We start from the raw sequence: 20,595 nt of genomic DNA on the forward strand, positions 1-20,595 counted from the left end.
TTATCTGAAACTGTTATTAACAACTTTCGAGTATGACTATTGTTTAAAACTCGGCCCCGATATTTCGAAGAAGTTAAGCGGAATTTCGTTGCGCCAAAATTATCAGAAGTTCTGTTAGTCCTGAACTCTGTTATAAGTTATTATAGGAAGTTTATTTAAACTTTCATAAATCCATGTCTGCGTATTGGCGCAAAAGGTTAAAGCACTTTCTCTTTACTAATTAATATTTTTTTTGACAAATTTCTAAATTCAATTGTAGCAACACTTACCTGTTCTGGTACTTGAGAGAAACGTGGCAGATCTTTATTCTTCTAAATTGTCTACGAAAAATAAACAGGAAAAATACAAAATAAATCTAATGCTAGAAATACCAGAATAATCAAACCAATTCGTCGTTTTCTATAGAAATTTAATTTTTTAACGTTTGACTGATTTTTTGTAAAATATATGAACAGGAGCTTGTTCCTCATCCTTCATTTTTGATTTCTTCGGCTCGAGTTTTCTAGTATTTTAGTCGTTGGAAATTTTAGTGTTAATTAACGAGATGCAAGAAACGACTATTGTTACTATGATCGTATAAAACGAAAAGAGTAGAGGGTATTAGAAAAGAGAACACAGGTCGATTCGTTTTTTATCTTTCTTTTATAAAACAAAGTCGTAATGTACTGATAGTTCCTTTCGTTTAATGCCAGTATACATCGTAGTACTCGTATTCCTTGACCTTCTTAACGGTTTCACCGACGAACGATCGGTCGTTCGAGTCGATTCTCGACGACGATCGATCGATCAGACTCAATCGATAGACCGAACCTCCAGGGTTTCTGCAAAAACAGGCAATTCGAGCACAACGGCATAGCAAACGTAGACCGGTAAAGCTGTTTGATACTTCCGTTCATTTTGTATTTTATTTCCACTTGCTCGTTTAATTATTACCCTCTTTGTTACTGTCTTTACTGTTTTCTCTCCCTTCCCACGTCGTATAAACTAGACTTTCTTTCCTTTAAGACGCTATGAGCAGCTCGTGCTCTGCGAAGTACCTGTTTTCTCGTGCCAGTTTTTGGAGAACGAGTCTTTCACCTTTCGCACTCCGATAGTTTCTAGCAGACCTCTTATTCTCCTTTTATCCTCTCCGGATCTCTCCTTCGCTCTCGGAGAAATTTCGAAGAAATTATTACAATATTTATACTTTATATTATACATACTATAGAATCGCTATAACATCTCGATATACAGTGAAATCAATTTCAACAAGATCGTTCGAACCTTTTTATCTAGATAAAATCCACGTAAACCTGTACATCGTTTGAATATTTGAAAAACTAAGGCGATATCGTATTTTATGTACAACGCAACGATTATTACATAAACAATCATAAAATGATTACAACTGTACAGAAAGTTGCTTCGGTTTTCTCCTTAAAAGACACATTCAATATTATTGCCTCCATTTCACTATTTCTCCTTTTTTGTCACGCTATTCCGAACGAAATATTCTACGATCGTTTGCCCGTTTTCGTTTCTCCTTTCTATTCTCTTAAACGCTTTTCGACCTACCGACCACGCAAGAGAGAAACCGGCGTCTCTGATATCCGCGATAAGCATTTCCCGGCCAAACGGAGAGGACGAGCAAAAATCGGCGAGCTCCAAACACGAGCAACGCGAGTCTCCTTTTTCTTTTCTTTCTCGTTTCATTGACCGCATCTTATAGCGACCTTATCCAATTCGCAACGGAACTCCGGTTCGCGACAAAACAATAGCGAGAGTTCTGTTCTCTCCTGCCCTGTTCTTCCAAACAAGCAAAAGATCAGCATATTGTATCGACACTTTTGGGCTTTTCGACTTTTACCCGTTCGCCTCGTGGATACTTGCCACGATTATTCGCGGGAGTTTCGTGATCGTAACGCGGCCCAGAACCCGTTCTCGTAGCTTCGCTTGTTAAATTTTCAGCAGAAATTTTATTGGCCATTAGTTTACGCGTTCCCTACGAAGCAACAAGTAGCCTACGTTCTTCAAAAATGTAGCGTGCTCGCGTTGTTTCGTTTCCATATGCACGAAGAACCGTGAGAACGGGCACAGTTTAATCGCGAACGGAGTCGCGTCGAAAATTCCCGTTGGTGTAGAGATTCCGTGAAATTTTCGACCAGAGAGAACGGAACAAAGCGGAAATGTGTCGCGGACGGTCGAAAGTTTCGCTGTAATAATTTGTATTATCGAAGTCGACGAACGTCCGGAGGATGTCGCTTGATTTTTCTCGAGCGCGAATTACAACTTCGTTGTATAAGAACGAACTTTCTTAACGAATAAACTAGATATATACCTTCTTTCTTTCGTGTTTCTCGGCTGTACCACAAACGAATTAAAGAGCACCGTGGACTGGAGTTTCTGTATAAAATCCATTATATTCCTCGGAGCGTTATTGTCTCCCTTTAGAGGGTGGAAAATTGCAATCGAAAACTGGTCCTCTGATTCGATTACACGCTGGCTGGAATTAGTTTCTCCGCCATGTGTTTTTTCTTTTTTTTTTAATCGTAGCCCAGCGAGATTTTCGATCATCCAACCATATCTCTCTCTCTCTCTCTCTCTTTCTCTCTCTCGTCGTTCCCTTTATTCTCTCTCTTATTCTATGCCTATCTGTGTGCGTGCACGCAATCGGACGAAAGTATTTAAACGTCGAAATGTAATTAACGCGTTTAAATGACGCGTTGTTCGCATGTTTCGCACGAGAGCGTTACTGTTAAACCGTTTCTGGCTGAAATTCAACCGTATCGCAGTGAGTTACTAAATTAAGGGTGGTAAATGTTTGGCGGACGAGGACACGCGCGATTACGCTTTCGATATCTGCCAGTCCAGTGGAATCGATCGGTTTTTGGTGGCGTCATCTCGAGAGGAACTCGCGTCGAGAACCGGTGATCCGTCAGTGCTCGGCCTCTACCGTTTCCAGAAATCACGCTATATCACTGTGCGCTCTACGTCCGTAACCAATCAGCCGAATACGTAGACGAATACACGTTGAGGAAGGAATGGAAGACTTTTATAGATTAAACTTGACGTAAAACGAATTCTGCGCCTATCGAGACTCTCTCTTCTGTGTTTCTCCTCTTCCTCGTTTTCTTTTATCATTTTTCCGAAACGGAACGATTCTTTTGTTTCTGCGTTTACGCGGTTCGCTTCTCGGTATTCTGCCGGTGTATACAGTGTATCGTTGTGTACACTTCGTGCGTGCATGACAGTGTATATTTGTGTAAGAACCCGTGTTTATTTACACCCGATCGAGAGTATTTCGAGAAAAGTTTGGAAACTTGGAATTTTAATGGGAGAAGTATTCTAATTAGGAACTTAAATCTCTTCGAAGGTTCTCGCGAGCGATATTACATGGAAACACGGATTTTTACGCAGCGTGTAATAAAAACGGGATATTCCAACGGAAAAATTACGAAGCTACGTTTTTACAGACTCGGCGCACGCTTCTTCAGGCTGAACTTGCTTTTGGTCTGACTTTTGGTGTGGCTTTACGAAATAGGCTGACTTTATTGCTGCGTATAGTCGCGGGATCGTTGTCGAGAATCCACGCGTGCTTTAAAAGAGAAACGAGATGGAATAAAAAGAACGGTACAAAAATTCGATTCAGTCACGTTGAATTATTCGGTTAGTTGTGCAGCCTGTTGTATTCTTAGCGGTAAACGCAGCGAGTATCGGATGAACGAGTCGATGGTGTTCCGTTCGAAACGTTACAATTAATCGCTAAACAACGAGTATCGAGATCAATTAGTCATCGCGTTCGCGACGAAAGCTTTGTGTTTTTAACTACGAAGATAAATCGCCCTCGCAATCGTACATACATACATAGTTAAAAAATAAAAACGAAAGTCACGCCTGTTCGATATAGGCGATAGGATGATCGATGCTTCTTAGCGAGGCTATATAGGGAATTGGAAATTTTGATTTACGTTAGAATCTGGCTCGTGGAGTTCGTGCATTCTCGAATAACGACGAGAAAATCGTTCGTACTGTTTCGTACCCCGTTCTACGCGAATTAGTAGTAGCTTAGAATAGATCTGGAACGAGGTATCGTTTGCACATCGATCCGAAGCGACATGACCTCGCGTTCAAGCAGAAAGGTCGAAGGGATGACGAGAGATCCGCGAACGAAAGTGTTCGTTTAGCGGTGTGATCGGTATTACCATTCTTCGTCTGATTGTTCAAGCATTTTCGGAGTGATCGGTAGATGGTTATTTTATGGCCTTGATAATCGTCGTGACAACTCGTTGATATTCGCAAGTTTCAAATTAAAGATTTAAACCGACGAATTTCAATCGTTCTGATCGCAACGCGTGAAATCCTCGATCCGAAAATCGATGTAAATTCGTAAGGTTGCCACTATATACGGATCGGATTAAAACGAGCATCGATGGAGCGTGATTAAATATAATGAATATTAACCGGTGGGATAATTGTATCCTGCTTAAAATTTCATTATCTCCGACTGGCAAATTATTAAATTACCTCTTTGACGCCACGTAATCTTGCTTCGGTTGATTTGCACGATTTATTCTCGGACCGAGGCACGCCGAGCGATGTTCATAGAGTAAAGAATAAGAGCGGTGATTTCGTTCATTGTCACGCACCTAAGCTGCTTCGAAGGGCGATCACTGCGATGGAAGAAAATTGTTTTTCGATTGCCTCGAGATGTATTCGAATGGCGAATGAAACGCACGTTTCACGCAGAAATGGAAACGCCAGCGAAACCTCTCGCTAAAATTACGTACAGAAGTGTCGCGTTGAACGAGGCATTCCGCGTGCTTTCAACGGATTTTAATATCGTCGCGGTTTATCATCTCGCAATGATCGCCCTTCCGGTTATCTCGGCCACTGACAAGTTCGCGTTTCGTTTAATCGCGTTCTCGCTATTGTCTCTAGATAGAATTTGCAACTGCCCTTTCAAATAGACTACTACAACGCTTTTTCAGATTCTTTTTCTTCTCTTTACGTTTCTTTTCCTCTACGACGATCGATGATAAAGTCGAAGAAAACCGTGTGTTCGCTTATATATAGAAACGTTACTAGATCGAAGAAAAATCGGAATAAACCGGAAACGAGATCCCTTCCGGATATATGGTTTCCCATGTACAATAAAACAATCGTTCGCAAACGATCCGATATCATTCGGCCGTTGTATTATAGTTTCGTGTTCGGTTTTGATCTTGCGTAGGCTGCACTCTCTCTCTCTCGCTCTCTCCGCGACAGACGATCAACGCTATTAGACAGTAGAACTTGTTGCATCGATAATAGTGTCGGCTAACAATGACGGTAATACGATCATAGTAATCTTTAATGATATTAGTAGTCATCCGTAATATACTCTATGTGTATATTTATATATTATGTATAAGTATGTATACGTATATACAATACAATATGATTTACAATAATTTACGATAATCGATACCATAAATCATCTTTTTTTCTTTGTCTCTCTTTCTCTCTCTCTCTCTCTCTCTCTCACCTCCCCCCCCCCCCAAATATCTAATTCCATTTCTGCCACTTTTAATTTATTGGAAACTTAGCCACGCTGAGCCCGGCAAGCGTGGCGATAATTGTCGATTCCAACACACACCTTGAAAGCGTTTTAGTGATATCACAGTGATTTCATTGCTCCAATATTATCGATAGAGATCGTTTCGCGGCGCCCAGCGCGAGATCGTTCGGGTTATTACGTCGTGTGATTAATCACGAATGAAAATTTTTTTTTTATAATTGTTAGAATATCGGTAGAGCATACGATAGTGGCGCGGTAGGTGAATAAATCAGCAAATAAATTAATTCGCGATGCCTACGACATTTTAAAGAACGAAACAATGCATCATGCTTCGGAAGCTTTGGTATTAAATGGGAAATTGTTTTTAAGCGGTCCGGTATCACAATGATAATTGAAATCGTAAATAGAGTAGGTGGGTCTTAAAAAGAGGCACGGAAATGGAAAATGCTCGAATTAATTACGAGCTCGACGGTGTGTGTACGTGTTTGAAAGGCGTGCAGTTATCGTACATTTAACGCGGTGGAATGTCAATTGACTGCGTTTAGTTTGCAGAAATTTTCGAATCAACGTACTATTAATGGAGTATTATCCGGCTGTAATTTTATGAGTTTACAAAAGTTGGAGAGAGGAAAAAACAACGGGATGAGTAATGAGACTAGGTTATCGAGATAATTAATCCAAGTTTTTAGTCGGTGATTCGAAGTGAAATATACCAGTTCGTCTGGTTTTCCACGGACAAGGATGAATCTCGGAAGTTTGCGTTCTCGTAAGATGAATCTAACGATAAAAGTGTCTGTAAATCTACTGGATGCATCTCGTCGCTCTCGGTGGTCCGTTCGTCGCCGCTTGGATACCGGAGATATTTTTGGAAAAGTTTGATTGGAATCGGGTAAATAGATTGTTAGCAGCGTTATCAGCGAGGTGGATATAACGAACGATCTCGCTCTACTTCAAAATCTCGAGCAGACAAAGGAGTAGTGCCGCTCGACGAGTAGAAATAATAATTAAAATAGATCGTTCGATCCCTACGACGACGCTGGATTATTTAATATGTAAGAATGATCGATGGTAATAAGAATCGAGAATGATAATGACGATAATAAGAATAATGGTAATCTGTTGATAATAATAAGAATAATATTAGTAACAATATACATATCTGTATACAACGTGTATAAATACAAAGTATCGTGTCTTCGTTAATTTATTATTTTAACCTCGTGACAACGTGTTGCGTGTCGCTTAGGTTCAGAGACGGTACGAGCGTAATATTAGAATTAGAATGATCGGTTTCCTTTTTTTTTTAGTTTAAACATCGTTTAGCTTGCTTCTCTCTTTACACCAGTCCTTCGAGATCGTTCTTCGTCGTTTTTGTTCTTCGTATATCATTCGTTCAAAATCTCCGCACGATTTAGGTCTTTTGCTTCTAACGTTGGTAAATTTCTCTTATGCTTACAGCTTAAGTTAACATCGTGTGTACGTATGGTAAGGTAATTAATTACTGACACACAGAGAGATTCATGGAAAAATTTGGTTTGCAAAAAATTTGGTCGACCGCCTAAGGCAAGATCGCCGCGTACACGTAGTTTCATTAACGATATTAATGGTAAACGACAGTACGTTATCGTAATTACTTAGTACGTTGCATTTTACGGATTCACGGTATTTCCCTCTTTTGCAATTTTCGTCTTAGCGTTTGCCAACGCCAAGCACACTTCTTTTACATTTTATTATTTAGTCTCATCAGACCTAATCTTACTATCTTACAAGTAACTCGTTTACAGGAAAATGTCGAATCTCGCTGTCCGAACTTTGCTTACATCTTATATCGATCTAATTAACTCTGAAACTAACAACGAGGAGAAACGTTCGACGATTCATTTATTCTTTCCTATTGCTGCGTGTGTCTCGATTCCGTGCCACTTTGGCAGAGAGATCGATGATCTTCGGTCGATCTCGCTTTTCGGGGAAACACGGCGAGCGTTCGATGAGGAATTTTCAGGGTATCGAATAGAGCAAGGTTTCTGGAGAGCAACGAAAAAAAAAAAAAAAAGAAGGAAAAAGACAAGAGAGGAAAAGGCACAAGTTCTCAAGATTGCTCTGTGTCTCTCCAACCTCGACGATTTTCTAGATGGAGATCAAAAACGTGGACCGAGATCAATAGATCGTGAAAAGAGACGAACGTATTGGATATCAGCGATAACGAGACGAAAGAGCGAAAGAAGGAAAAAGCAGCAGGGAGCTCTGTATCGATGTTTGATCGTCTGAAATATTACCGAGCATCCGGCCTCTCGGTTAGAACGTAAATTCCACTCGGTTATGTGTATCCATTTCTGGCTTCCGTTTACGCGTTCGAGAACATAGTATCTTACGACAGCATCTCCAGTCCTTTTATTTCGTGCACGATAAATTCTCAAGGATCCAGCCGACCGTCTAATACAGGATTTCATGTTACAAGGTACGCGTTGTAATATTTCGAGATGGGATTGCACGAGGTTGCGATCGACGCGAAATTGTTCCCCGCGACCGATGGATCTCGGGTTATCGAAGGGTGAAACCGAGTCAAGGAGACAAATATCGTAACGAACACGTATTCGTTTTTCTACGGTCTGGTATTTCGTTTAATTTTACATGCTAATATCGGCGCGGAACGCGACTAAGATAGCCGGATAACAAATGCGCATCAGGTTCCTCCAGCCGGTCGAAATCAATTTGTAACGATCATGTCAAAAGTTTTGTCCGCTTTTATTCGCAGCTTTCCACGCAAACCGCTCGATAGTTGACTGTGCAAACGTTGCGTTTGCACCTCGTTGCGGCCGATTCAAATAATCATCAAGGGTGTATCAACCTACGTTGTTTAATGTACGATCGATCCATCAAAACCGTCGATTTCCTAACCCTTTCATAAGCAAAAATCCGACTGGAAAAACGTATATACGGTATATTATGTTGTACGTGTATCCGTGTGTACACGGTCCATCGATCTCAGCTATGCTAATAATCCGTCGCATGAACGTTGCAATCTTATCAGCGCGCCTCTTATTGGTTCTGTACACTCGAGAGACTGTCTTGTTCGTCTATTCCCCCGACACTTTGCCCCAGTTCACCCTTAATGCGTGGAGCTTGGTCGGAGAGAGACAGAATTAATGCGAGAAAGCTAGACACACGCGTGTATTGCATACTACAGACCACACGTATATACGCTTTATTGATTTATCGTTGTAGCGCGTTGCGTGTCACGTAGATGCGTGCACACGTGACATATGTACAGCCTGGCTATAAAGGGGTTGCGGCTAATTCGTAAATTAGTTTGAAACGCGCTCTAGGGGTAAATGTTACGTGGAAAACATTTCATTCTTGAAATTATCTTTTATTTGGAACATCGGTGCGTGATTTTGTTGGAAATTTTTAGTTTGAACGCTGCAGCTATCGATAACTAGGGTATAATATTGAACCTATGCCGAGATGAAAGAAATGAAAGGTATATGAAAGATATCTTTGATTTTGAACTGTTCGGTTTATACACTGAACTACAGAGCTTTTAAAAATTGGAACTTTAAAGATATTTTTGATAAAAAATATACACACTGAAAATAGAAAGAGATGAAGTGTAAAACTTGCATCAGCGGAATCGAAATGAAACAAAATGTAATGAAAGCTTTCATTCGTATATTGCACGAAATGTCATTAAGAAGCGCATCGTCGCAATCTATGAAAAAAATACGAATTCATAATTTTAGTAATTTTCACATCTGGTATTTTCACTCCCAATATTTTCGATATTACGTCGATCGACGAATGAACTGGTCGATTTGAATAGGAATCGTTTTCTAAAACACGTTTTCCGCTGTTGAACGGAAATGTAATTCTGAAAGTTGTAAAAGACCGATTGGAAGCAAAGAGAGTTCGATGTAGGTGTGTTGGTTATGTGAAACGTATGCTGGCTCTTAACTCTTAATCCCCGACCAAAAATAGCCGGATTTCGATCCTCGGTCTCGGTACAGAAGCCCGAAAGTAATTTTTTATTCGAGTTTCTCGCGGTCAGACTGCGGGGATGATCTTTAATCTGCGAAATAGAGAGACCAGATTGAATGCTATCGATGGAAATTGTTTTTCGAAATTTGTTCCGATGGATGGGCCACTTTCGATTTATGAGCTACGTTTTTGCCGCTATTTGATTTGTTTCGAATCGTTGCTAGACAGATAGGCGTGCCAACATTTCTCAATACAGATTCGCGTAAAATATTTCACATAACTTGAACATCGTGTTGTTTCCTGCGATTTCAATTCTGAAAAATATCCTTAAATAAGTTCATAAATATTAGGACGTCTTTTGGAACTGGATAACAATCGTTGATATAATCAGAGATTTAGGTAATTTCCCAATCATTTCTGAGATTTATTTTATTTTTGGTCAATGTCCCGATACTTGTAAATCGTATTTATGAATACGAATACAGCTTTCTCTTTCGATATTCGAAATTACGTAGCAAATTTAATCGATGGAAAGAAAGAGTTAGAAAAATATCGCGTACACCGGTGGCGCGCAGCTATCGATTAAGTAAAACTGGCGTGCGCTCGGATAAAAGGGGGTGGTAAGTTTCGAACCGGTTTGATCGGTTTTGAGAGCGGATTCGGTGCCTCGGTGAGGTCGGCAAGCGTTAAATTATAAAGCAGCTGATCGCGAATTGGCACCCCGGTGCGCAAACATTGCGTAAAGCCGCATAATAATTGAAACCGCATAGGGTTCTATGTTGGCTTCGCGCGTCACCAATAAACAAATAAAGCTGTGCATTCATCTTTAATCGCGGTTTCACCAGGGTGTAGCGTAGTCAAATTTAATATTTCAAGCCGAACAAACAGAAATCTGACATTGCAAGCATTGCATCCTACTTTTTATCCTTGCTGTCGTGCGAATTCTATTCCCATTGACCGTACGTCGTGCAAAGCGATCGTTTCCCCGTATCTCTTCTCTCTTCCCGTGCATCTCCATTCTTCTTTCATTTGATTTTTAAACTCGAGAAACTTCTACGTTTTTTTTAATAATAATACGTATCGTTACGTTTTCAGCATCCTTACCGTTTATTTAAATCGATAGAATTCGAAAAAACTGTCGTGATTAAACGATTACACGATTAAACCGTAGCCGTATATCGATCCTATTGATAAAACGATGTGTACCTATTTAATAGGAAACACGCTCCTTTCGTTTTAGCTTTTTTTTTTATTTTATTTGTCCGATGACGATCATTCCGATCACGTCTCTCGTGAACTTGTGCTCGCTTCGAGATCCTCGTCCTTCCTGCGATCGTGTGCCGATGTGCGTATATAATATCGTAGAACAGTTACGTATTATTACACGCGCAACGTATGCCACAGCCCGTTCCGAAAGTTTTCGTTCCACGTCGCGTGAAACATGGTAGCGAAGAATCAGAACTCTCAGTTTCCCTTCCCTTCGTTTTCCCTCTATTTTTCTCTTTCAATCTTCGACACACTGCTATTTTCCCTTCCTAGAAGAAACTTTGTATTCGGTAGCTCGTGCTTCGGAAAATTTTCCATCTCTTACACTGCTCACGAATCGAATAGCAGGTAATTTCGAAGCGAAATCAAGCGAACATGCAAGGTGTTCCTTTCTTAGTCACCTACGTGAATATCAAAGAACAGAAACTTTCCGGACGAGCCGCTCGCGACGGCCATATTATATACACACATACACGTATGCTATACATATCTACATTCACGTACATCGATAGTAAGTGGATTGTCGCGATTTTTAATTTACAATCGGACCGTGTGCCGTCTGTCCAAGGAACTCGGAGAAGGAAGAATGCCGCAGGTACACCCCCGTCCCCACCCAATTTTCTTCCATTCTGACGAAGAACGATGACGAGGTGGCTTCGACGAAAAGATCCGATTCCTCGGAGGCGGGATACAGAGAACCCACGAATCGTGTCGCGATCATCGCGACCAATAATTCGTCTTTGTCGAGCAAAAAAGAAAACGTCTCTGACACTTTTCACGCGTTCCTCCCTTCGATATAATTAGTTTAAAATCACGATGCAGCCGTAGTTCTCGAATCCGTATCGCTAGCTGTCGCGAAGTTCCATCTGTCTTCTTTGGTGTCATGTTGAATCGACAACCAGTCGGAAGTTGTATCCGATCGAGGGAGAGGCAGCAGCTGTTGCTGAAACACACCGATAGTCCACGACATCTCGTAGAGTGTAGAGGATTCATGGCCGTCACTGGCAAAACGGGCTATCGAATTTGTCAACTTTCTCATGATTTCTTCCCGGAAAATTGTTATCCTCGAACTGCATGGACGAGGAAATTCTCGGTGCGCCCGTCTCCGAGGCCACATTAGACACGAACCGAGTTTAGAATTTCACCGAGTTTACATTCCAAAGGAAGCGTCCCGCGAGAGTTTTTACAGTCGCGTCCGAATTTCCCAAGACTCTTGCGCATAAACACCTTCGTCGTGTCGTTCTCCTAACTTATCGCAATAAAGATATCTGTTCAAGCGTTCTTGCCCGATCCTTCCATCGACGTTCTACTTCGCAAAGGCGATGTATTCGCCGATCGATTTTCATTCGTGTTACCTGGATCCCGTTCGAGAACGTTCGTCCAGGGACGACGGGATTATTTGAACAGTATCCTGCGAAACGCGCGGCGGAAATCCTTGTTGAAGACGGTGTAGATGAAGGGGTTCAGGGCAGAGTTCATGTAGCCGAGCCAGAACGCGATCACGAACGCCTGCGTGGGTATCTCGACGCGAGGGAACACAGGTTTCGCGATGTAAAGGACGAAGAATGGCAGCCAGCAGGCAATAAAGCTGCCCATGATGAAACCGAGTATCAGAGTGGCTCGTTTCTCCTTCTTTCTCGCCAGTCTCCTCTTCTCTCTCTCCGGGTCCCGCGGTTTCGACGATTTTGACTCTACGCCCGAGTCGTCTTTGCCAGACGTGCGTCCTCCGTCCCCGTGCTCTCTTCTGAGCTTGCCCAGATTCCTACGACCGAAGATGGGCTGGCAGAGACGAAGCTTTAAAGGCTTCACCACGGCACACCTGGATACAACGCCGCTGTCCGACGACGACGGGTCGAACTCCGACACCATGTCGACGTCGATGCCGACGCTAGGCGCCCTGCACCGCGATGGCACGCTCGATTGGCCGTCGCCGTTTACTGACAGCGTTGCCTTCAGGTTGCTCTTCTGCACTGGGACTGGGATCGTCACCTGTCCAACAGATTTACACAGCGTTTTAGTCATCGTTACTTGAAAAGGATCGTTTCAACGATAATTAAACGATAAATGGTGTAATGAAAACTCTGAGGTAAATATAAACAAGTGTTTGCAACATCGTCGCTTCTCTATACTTTTCAATTAGTGCAGTTGATCAACGTGGTTTCTAAACCGCCTAAATAGCCATTACCAATCTAAGCTATCCCCATGCATAGTTTTACAATATGCACCTTACTGGTAGAAGAAGCTTCCGACGATACCAGTTGTTTCGTATTTATAAACAACACAAGAAAGTAAAGATTCTGGGAAACGGACATGTATGGGATAGATTCGATCTCGATACTAGAACGATAAAGAATTGTGCTCTTCGATTCGCGAGATTTTTATTCGATTCTGTTTGTACCGTGGAAGAATCGTGCGAGAAAATCCAACAACGAATTTCTACATTCGGCGATTTACTAGTTTCTCTTTCATGCGTTGTAGCAGTGTACGAGATCTTGAGAAACGCGTCGCTGTATCGCCAAACGGGATGTATTCAGATCCCAGACCACGAAACTGAAGTTATTGGGTAAGTGCATCCGGGATACGAGCGTGGAGACAGGTGTCTTGCGCGTCTCGTGTCGTTCGAGATCGGAGAATCTGCTACACATTTAGAAAAAGACGTTCAGAAAAGATGTTTGACGTTCTGCCTCCGAGTGGATGAGGAAAATTCACGAAAAATAAGAGACGAGTTCCGGCGGAGGGGGGGGGGAGGATCGAATTTGAATACGTTTGAACAAGCTGATAACATAGATTTCTTCGTATTCCAACGTAACAGAGGATAATGTTTGCTCCGAATTCGAGCATGTGCGTTCAAGCACTTGTAGAATATGAAACACGTGCTCGTATTTCTAGCGTGATAGATGGTCTGACTTGGGACGAATCGTGGAGAAGAATAACATTGTTAAACGTACGAAATGGTCTGTTGTCTATCAATTCTTCAACAGGGGGCATATTTTAGGAGAAAGAATATTTTCATCGCAAGTACCTTTCCATACAGTTCCATATAAGCAATAATGCTATCCTTGCCTCATATTTCATGAAGCTACTTTTGGAAATTTAATACGTCGAATTCACGAACAGTAAGCTGTGCGTACTTTTCTGTATGTTATCGTTCAAAAGCATCCGGACACTTATTCTTGACAACATATTTTATTTATGGATAGAAAGTATGACTCAAAATATGACAAGGGTAAAATATACAAAAGAAAAAAAAAAAGACACCATTTAAAGTAAATTAAGGCGTTAACCTTCAGCGTATCCTTTTCCTCCATGGGAATACTGTTCCCTCCTCCGGGATCCGCTTCAGAGGTACTAACGTCGCTAGCAAAGTCGCACGTGACGATGGGTATTTGTACGGGCTGATTCTCGATAGTCGCGACGTTCTCCATCGCGGAACCAGCCTGTTTTTTCGATTCAGTGGCCGGCGTGCTTTGTGTGAAACTGGTCTGTCTAATATCCGGGGACTCAGGCGGTATCACTGCACGAGGACGCGGCTGCTTGCGGATGCCGCGGCGCGCGCGAGCCTTCGCCGCGAAATAAATGCGTATATACACGAACACCATGATGCACGACGGGATGTAGAAGCTGCCGAGCGCGGAATAAACGACGTAGCCGATGTCCTCTGAAAGCTGCAACAGAAACGAATGAATATTGAATAGCCACTTTGTCACGGAACATTCTTTTGTGATTTTACAATCTAGGGCCAATCTAGGGCCAATCTGGGGCCAATTTGGAGAATTCATCTCGAGCTACGCTTTATCGTTTAAATTAATAAATAAAATGGGTCAGTTTGTGAAGTTCAGTCAATAATTTTTACAATAGACAAATGCTTCATCGTTTAAAGGAGTAAAAGTAAAATGGGTAGACAATTTATGAAGTTTCTCCAATAATTCCCTTTTTAATCAAGCAAATTATATATTATACTATTAAGCATTATTGTATGATAAAAATAAAATATTGGAGAATGTCGTCGGTTTTATGAACGTTTATAGTAAAGGAATATCGAGAGCAGTAGTAGTCAATTTATGTGGATTTCATTGATTGGAGTGAAGCTTTAGTTAATATCCGATTAACTGAACTAAAACTCATTTGTCTATGAAATTCTATTATGTAAACGAAAAATAGTAGGCGGCGAAGAAAATTGGTATTTAAAATTTCATGAGCTCCAATTTTGTGAACTTCATGAGAAACACAATCACATTTCCTATTTTTTACCGGCAAGCTGTTTTAACATTCAGTAAAAAGATTGCTTTAAATACTTTTGCGATCTCTGTGAGATACATAGCTACGTTTTAAATATTTTGTAATTTTTTTATACATTTACATTATTTGTTTTAAACTTCAATAGCATAATGATAGTAAACTAATCTCATAATCTCTTGCTTATGACAATCAAAATGTTTCATATAACACGCATAACATATTCACGAAAAGTACTCATAAACGTTCGAATATTCCCGCGAGCCTATGTATATTGTCTGCTCATAAGTAGAGCGAATCGAAACGATGCAACTTTCAATCAGAGAAAGCATTTGTAGTGTACTGCGATTACGCTCGTTACGAATGATGCGACGGGCAAAGAGAGCGGAATTAATTCCGTTCTCGGCTCAAAGAGAATAAATTTACCGGGCTAACTTTCGCCAGTGAAAAAGTTTCTCGTTCAATTTAACAAAATATGGGATTACGCGCGAGTACGGTTGATTTTTACGAATTTCTTCGCAACCCTCTCTAAACATAGTAAAACACTGATTCGTGAATAAACACAGTTTCCATATTCTATGAAAGTTTCAATCCCGTTTACGAGGTAACAGAAGGGCAGATTACGTCGTTTCCATATAATAACTTTTACAGTCACGCGCTCCTATGAACGATACGCATACCAGAACTGGGATACGCTGTTCTACAATACGAGCGACGACGTTTCGCTTAGAAGTGACGCGCACACGGCCTAGAACGTGAAATACGTACGAACGTGTGTATTACACGCACGTTAGAGAGAATCTAATTCGATTTAATTTACGCTATGGTCTATCCTGAACTGGTTGGAATAAAATGGGACACTGCTCTTGAACAGAAGTCGTTTGATTTCGTGCGAAGAACAACTTCTTTGTCACTGATACCGTCTGACGTTCCATTTCCATTTCAATTGCAAAAAGATCATATTCATTTATCAATTGTCATAGTATAGATTGGATCGTTAGTCTCATAATTTCTTAAGAATTCTTAATCCATTGCAAGATGACAATATCTGTGGAGCCTGAAAGAACGAATGCTCCTGATCGTACCAAGATCTTCACGATTATCGATGCTTTTGATCTGGTTGACGGGTTACAAAGGATAGAATTTTAGTAAAAACTTAATATTATCCGCAACAGGTCGGGTTCTCTGCTAACAGGATGATACACGAGTCATTCTCAAAATAGGATGAAGCCAAAGTTATTTTAGATCTTTATCAGAGAGATTACGGGTGAAAGTACGATGAAACTGCTTAGATCTCTTATCGCATCGGTGTATTCTACTGCACCCTCTGGTAACATCTAGTATCGCGTTTCGTCCCTCTTCGTTCCAGTTTAGTGTGATTCCATTTGCTGTTTCCAGTGTAGAAATAATGAATCCACTTGAGGATATACATACGCGACAGTTAGGCAGCGATGTGAATTGGGTTTATCGCACGGTCGTAATTCCTTTTCTACCGTTTGTCACTTGATCGTATACGTGTGACGTTAACGAGTATTTCATCTTTCTAAAATTAAATTCGATACGTCGAAACTGCTCTCCTCTAGCCAGCTACTGACTTAATTTTAGAGTTAAGACGAGCACGTATCCCACGTCTGAAGTATCCGCGAAGCGATTAACGCTTGTAAACTTTAATCTTTCAACGGTAACCGTTTAATCTTCCCTTTTCTGCCAGCGTTGGCCGTTTTCCCTTGCTTCTATAACGGCTTTACATAAGGGCGGCCTCAAAAGTCTGACACGACGGAGCGGCGGCTCGGCACGCTTTTTCTCTTTCTTTTTACCACGGTCGGGTCTAAAAAGATAGAAAAGCGACGAAAAGTACGAAGCAAGCACCGTTATCGCGTAAACACGCGGAATAACGAGCTGTTTTAGCGAAAATTTCCCGACAGGAATTCATAACCGTCGATACGCGATCAGTCTCAAGCTTTTTTGCCACTTCATCTCGCGTTTCGTTTGATTTACGACCGTTTTGTATTGCAAAAATAATCTTCCATCGGGAGAGAAAATTCGCCGCATGATTAGTTAGCGAAACGATGAGGTCGATTCTTCCGCATCCTTGAAACCGCGCGCATTTCTCTGCTTGTTCTCGACTCTGTTCCGGATTATCGGTCACCTGGTCACGCTGCTTCCATTCTTGCCAAGAGAGAAACGGGTTGGGAAGGGAGCAGAGGCAAAGTCTCTCGCGGTGACGTCAAACGTTAGTGGGCCACCGCTACCCCTAACGCTACCTCCTTTCCACGGCAAATTTTACGGTTCACGGCTACGAAATATTTTTTTCTTCTTTCTTCGTTTTCTTTCCGACCTATGCGTTTACACTCACGGCTTTCTTAATGAAAAATTCATCTCACTTTTTATTCACCTTCCTCCTGGGAATGAAAGAAAGGAACAGAAGCTTTCTCACGCACTCTTCGCAACGGCCTTTCTCGCGAGGTAACGAGCAACCTGGAGCACGCTCGTCAAGAGCGAAAATTCATGAGATCATGAATAACAATGTCCGTCCCGAGATGCGTCCGTTGGTCAGCTGTGAGAAATCTTGCGAGTGAAACGGATTGAAATCGCCGCAACTCGTCCATCCGGCGACGTGTCCGTTCCATTAAAAAATTCACGAAACGCGCGGTAAATTAAGGCAATCGAGCTGGTCTATCGAGTTACAAATCCCCGGAAAGATAAATATTCAGTCGGTCCGGAGAAATCGGAGTTCACTGCGGTGAAACGATACCGTTCGTCGGACGACCACGAATCTTGGCCATTTTAACTGGAATGACGCCATTCGCGTTTGTCGAGCCCGTTTCCACCAGAGAGTTCTATGTTCAACGTTTGCCAACGTTTGATTCAATTATGAATCATTGATAAGCGATAGTCGATCGTGTTATCGGATCTGTGGAACGGGGACGAGGAAATAGATAGCAGCGGGAAGAAATCGGTGTAACGAGACGGAAGCGGAAAATCGGTGTATTTCGAACGATCGAAAGTACGTGCGAGTTTCTGATCTTTCTCTTTTGTGCAGGAACCACTTTCATTCGTGTTCATCTAGCTTCGCGTGCCGTATACCATCCGTTTCTTCTTTCCAAACGATTCCCATACTTTGTGATTCCCTTTACGTTTTCGAATCGATCGATGCAACCGATTTTGTCGAGTTGTTGCTGTCTTTAAAGTCAATTATTGTGTTTGAAGAAAATCACGTGGATTTCAGTACCGTGTTCTACGAGTTAGAAAAGTCGACCATTATAGGTAGCTTTGCTTTGCGAATCTCGTCGAGTGCAGCGCGCGAGCATACGCTCGTATCTATGAGGTTGCCTCAGTTAAGTTCAACGGAGCCGAAAATGCCAGTCGCAAGGTGGCATGGCCCCTGTACCAAAATGCCGGTGGCCACGTTTTGTCCGACCCAATTAAATTTCTTTCTGGCCGACGGTCTCGTTGCTTCTTTTCATCTAGATTCAGGCAAATCATGCTCTTTTAAGCGCCGCGTCAGCATGAAGCTGAGAAACCGATTATATCTCTCGTACCCTCTAAATAATTGCATTCCGACCTCGACTCCGGCTTGTCTGTGATACTCTTTCGCGAATATGGTTCGCAGGAAAAAATTACATTTTTTCAGAATGTCCTTAATTGAATCGCACGTCGGTGATTAAATGACAAACGCTTGCCTTCAGAAAAGCTACAGTACGTACTGTACGAAAGTTGTGAGTTTTATTTTTGTGGATGAATGTAACCGCACTTGATGTTGTTTTAAATCTGTCGTTGGTAGCGAAGAGGCGTTTAATTCGAGAATTATCGATAATTTATTGAAAAAATGTCGATTAGTTTAAAATACAGTAATCAGTATTCTGTTCGTCAGCTTTTTGTGTCTTAACTAGAAGAATTCTTTCATGCCTGTCTAAACGTAAAGATTCGTTGAAAATGCTAGAAATAGAAAACCATGTCAAGATGTTTTCTAACAGCACAGTTTGTTAGTTGCCAAGACTTTAACGCAATTGTGTGTAATAATATTCCAAACAATTGAGAGTATTCATCTTTGTGTTCACCCGTGTTAATCGAGTTTAAACATTTCTCGTGCATTCAATGATGAATCCCTTATTATATTCTAGCAATTCCAGCGTTCTCAGAGAAACCTTGAGAGTTGGAAATAGGGTGAAAGATCCGTAAGAAAGAGGGAATCGATGCCAGGATTATTTCCGTGGAAAGGAGCGAAATCCAAGTTATTGGTTACCGAAATCCACCGCCCCCCGCCCCTTCCCCCATAGAATCCGGATTCTTTTCAATAAGGACGTGTCACCCTTTTTACGAATAACTACGTACACTGACGTTCTCCATTCCTGTGCCTGCGATTGGACGTTTCGCGGCTTTTCGTCGAGGGTAACTCTCAAGGATTAAAAATTCATCATAACGGTTCTCCAGTAGCAGAACAGTAGGTACATTTTAGTACAGTTCTGTTCCTTTGACGCCGCGATTGATACTCTCTTTGTCCGTGCTACCATTGTTGGTTTCGGGGTACTAGGTCTGCTCGACTTGAAATAGAAATGCGAAGAAATGAATTTCTTTCTTTCTTTCTTTCTTTCTTATCGAACACCATGGTCGAAAGGGAAGGAAAAGAGGACGCTTACAATCGCACTACCTGTTATTAGTTATTGGAAAGAGACTATTAAGCTTCTGCGTCCGGATTAGACATGTTACTCAAATTCGTTCAAGTCGTTTGAGTTAAAGTAACGTGACTTAGAAATACATTTTTTACTTGACAATACAATATACAAAATTGTACGTTGTATAAAATTCATCACATCACGATCGTAAAAGAGTTGAAGTTTATTTCTGAAAAAATAGGAATTTTATAACATGTCGTAAACCTGATCCAATTGTAGTAGAAACTTTCGTGCAAGTTTAATTCTCCCAGTTCTGTTCGAACTTCTCCGTTGATCATGCTAATATTTGACCGTTGTAAATGGAGCGGAAGCACGTGACCGCGAGCAGCAGTCAGTTAAAACAATATTTAACGAGATAACGCGAGTGATAATGTACTATTTTGAACATAGCTACGAGTGTGAGCAGAATGGTGCCGCGTATCTGCCATAGAAATTACGGTATTAAAATCATCCTCGTTGGCCAGCTGCTTTCCATCACTTTGAATTATTACCTTAATCGATTTCTCTGTGGTTAATGTCTTTCGGAGGAATTGTGGCGGAGTTTCACCGAAGATTGATCGAGACGAGCACAGTGTTTAATTGAAAATCATACGGCTATTGACGCACCAACGTTGTTCGTTCGACGTCAAAACACTCGCTGTACACTTGCCATTGGAGCAGGAGCCGGGAAAATCCCCAAATGGAAAGAAACACGCGGTCTAAAGCGGAATCGATGAGTCTGTCACGAGCAGATGTAAAACGTTTGACATTAAAGTTGCTATGGGGATGAAAGAGATGGTTCGAGGTAGAACACAAGGGCTGCGAAACGCTCGAATCAAATTCGCGCGCAGCCTAGTATGACCTGGATTTTCTGCCTTTTTTTCCTCTCTCTCGCTTCTCATTTCGCCGCTTCGTATAAAAAGATGT

The 20,595-nt window shown here is 41.5% G+C and overlaps 1 protein-coding gene across 1 annotated transcript in view; it reads right to left on the minus strand.

The window, feature by feature from the left end:
* Positions 1 to 623: 623 nt before the first annotated feature.
* Positions 624 to 20,595, minus strand: part of LOC126869914 (alpha-2B adrenergic receptor) — a 127,097-nt gene continuing 107,125 nt past the window's right edge. Inside the window, exons 2-3 of the mRNA XM_050627103.1 lie at positions 14,062 to 14,442; positions 624 to 12,766 (exon numbers count right to left, since the gene is read on the minus strand). Coding sequence (XP_050483060.1) covers positions 12,173 to 12,766; positions 14,062 to 14,442 — 975 coding nt within the window. The 3' untranslated portion in view covers positions 624 to 12,172. The remainder of the gene's footprint in view (positions 12,767 to 14,061; positions 14,443 to 20,595) is intronic.

The sequence above is a fragment of the Bombus huntii genome, chromosome 10, assembly GCF_024542735.1.
Source record: "Bombus huntii isolate Logan2020A chromosome 10, iyBomHunt1.1, whole genome shotgun sequence".
Taxonomy (NCBI): domain Eukaryota; kingdom Metazoa; phylum Arthropoda; class Insecta; order Hymenoptera; family Apidae; genus Bombus; species Bombus huntii.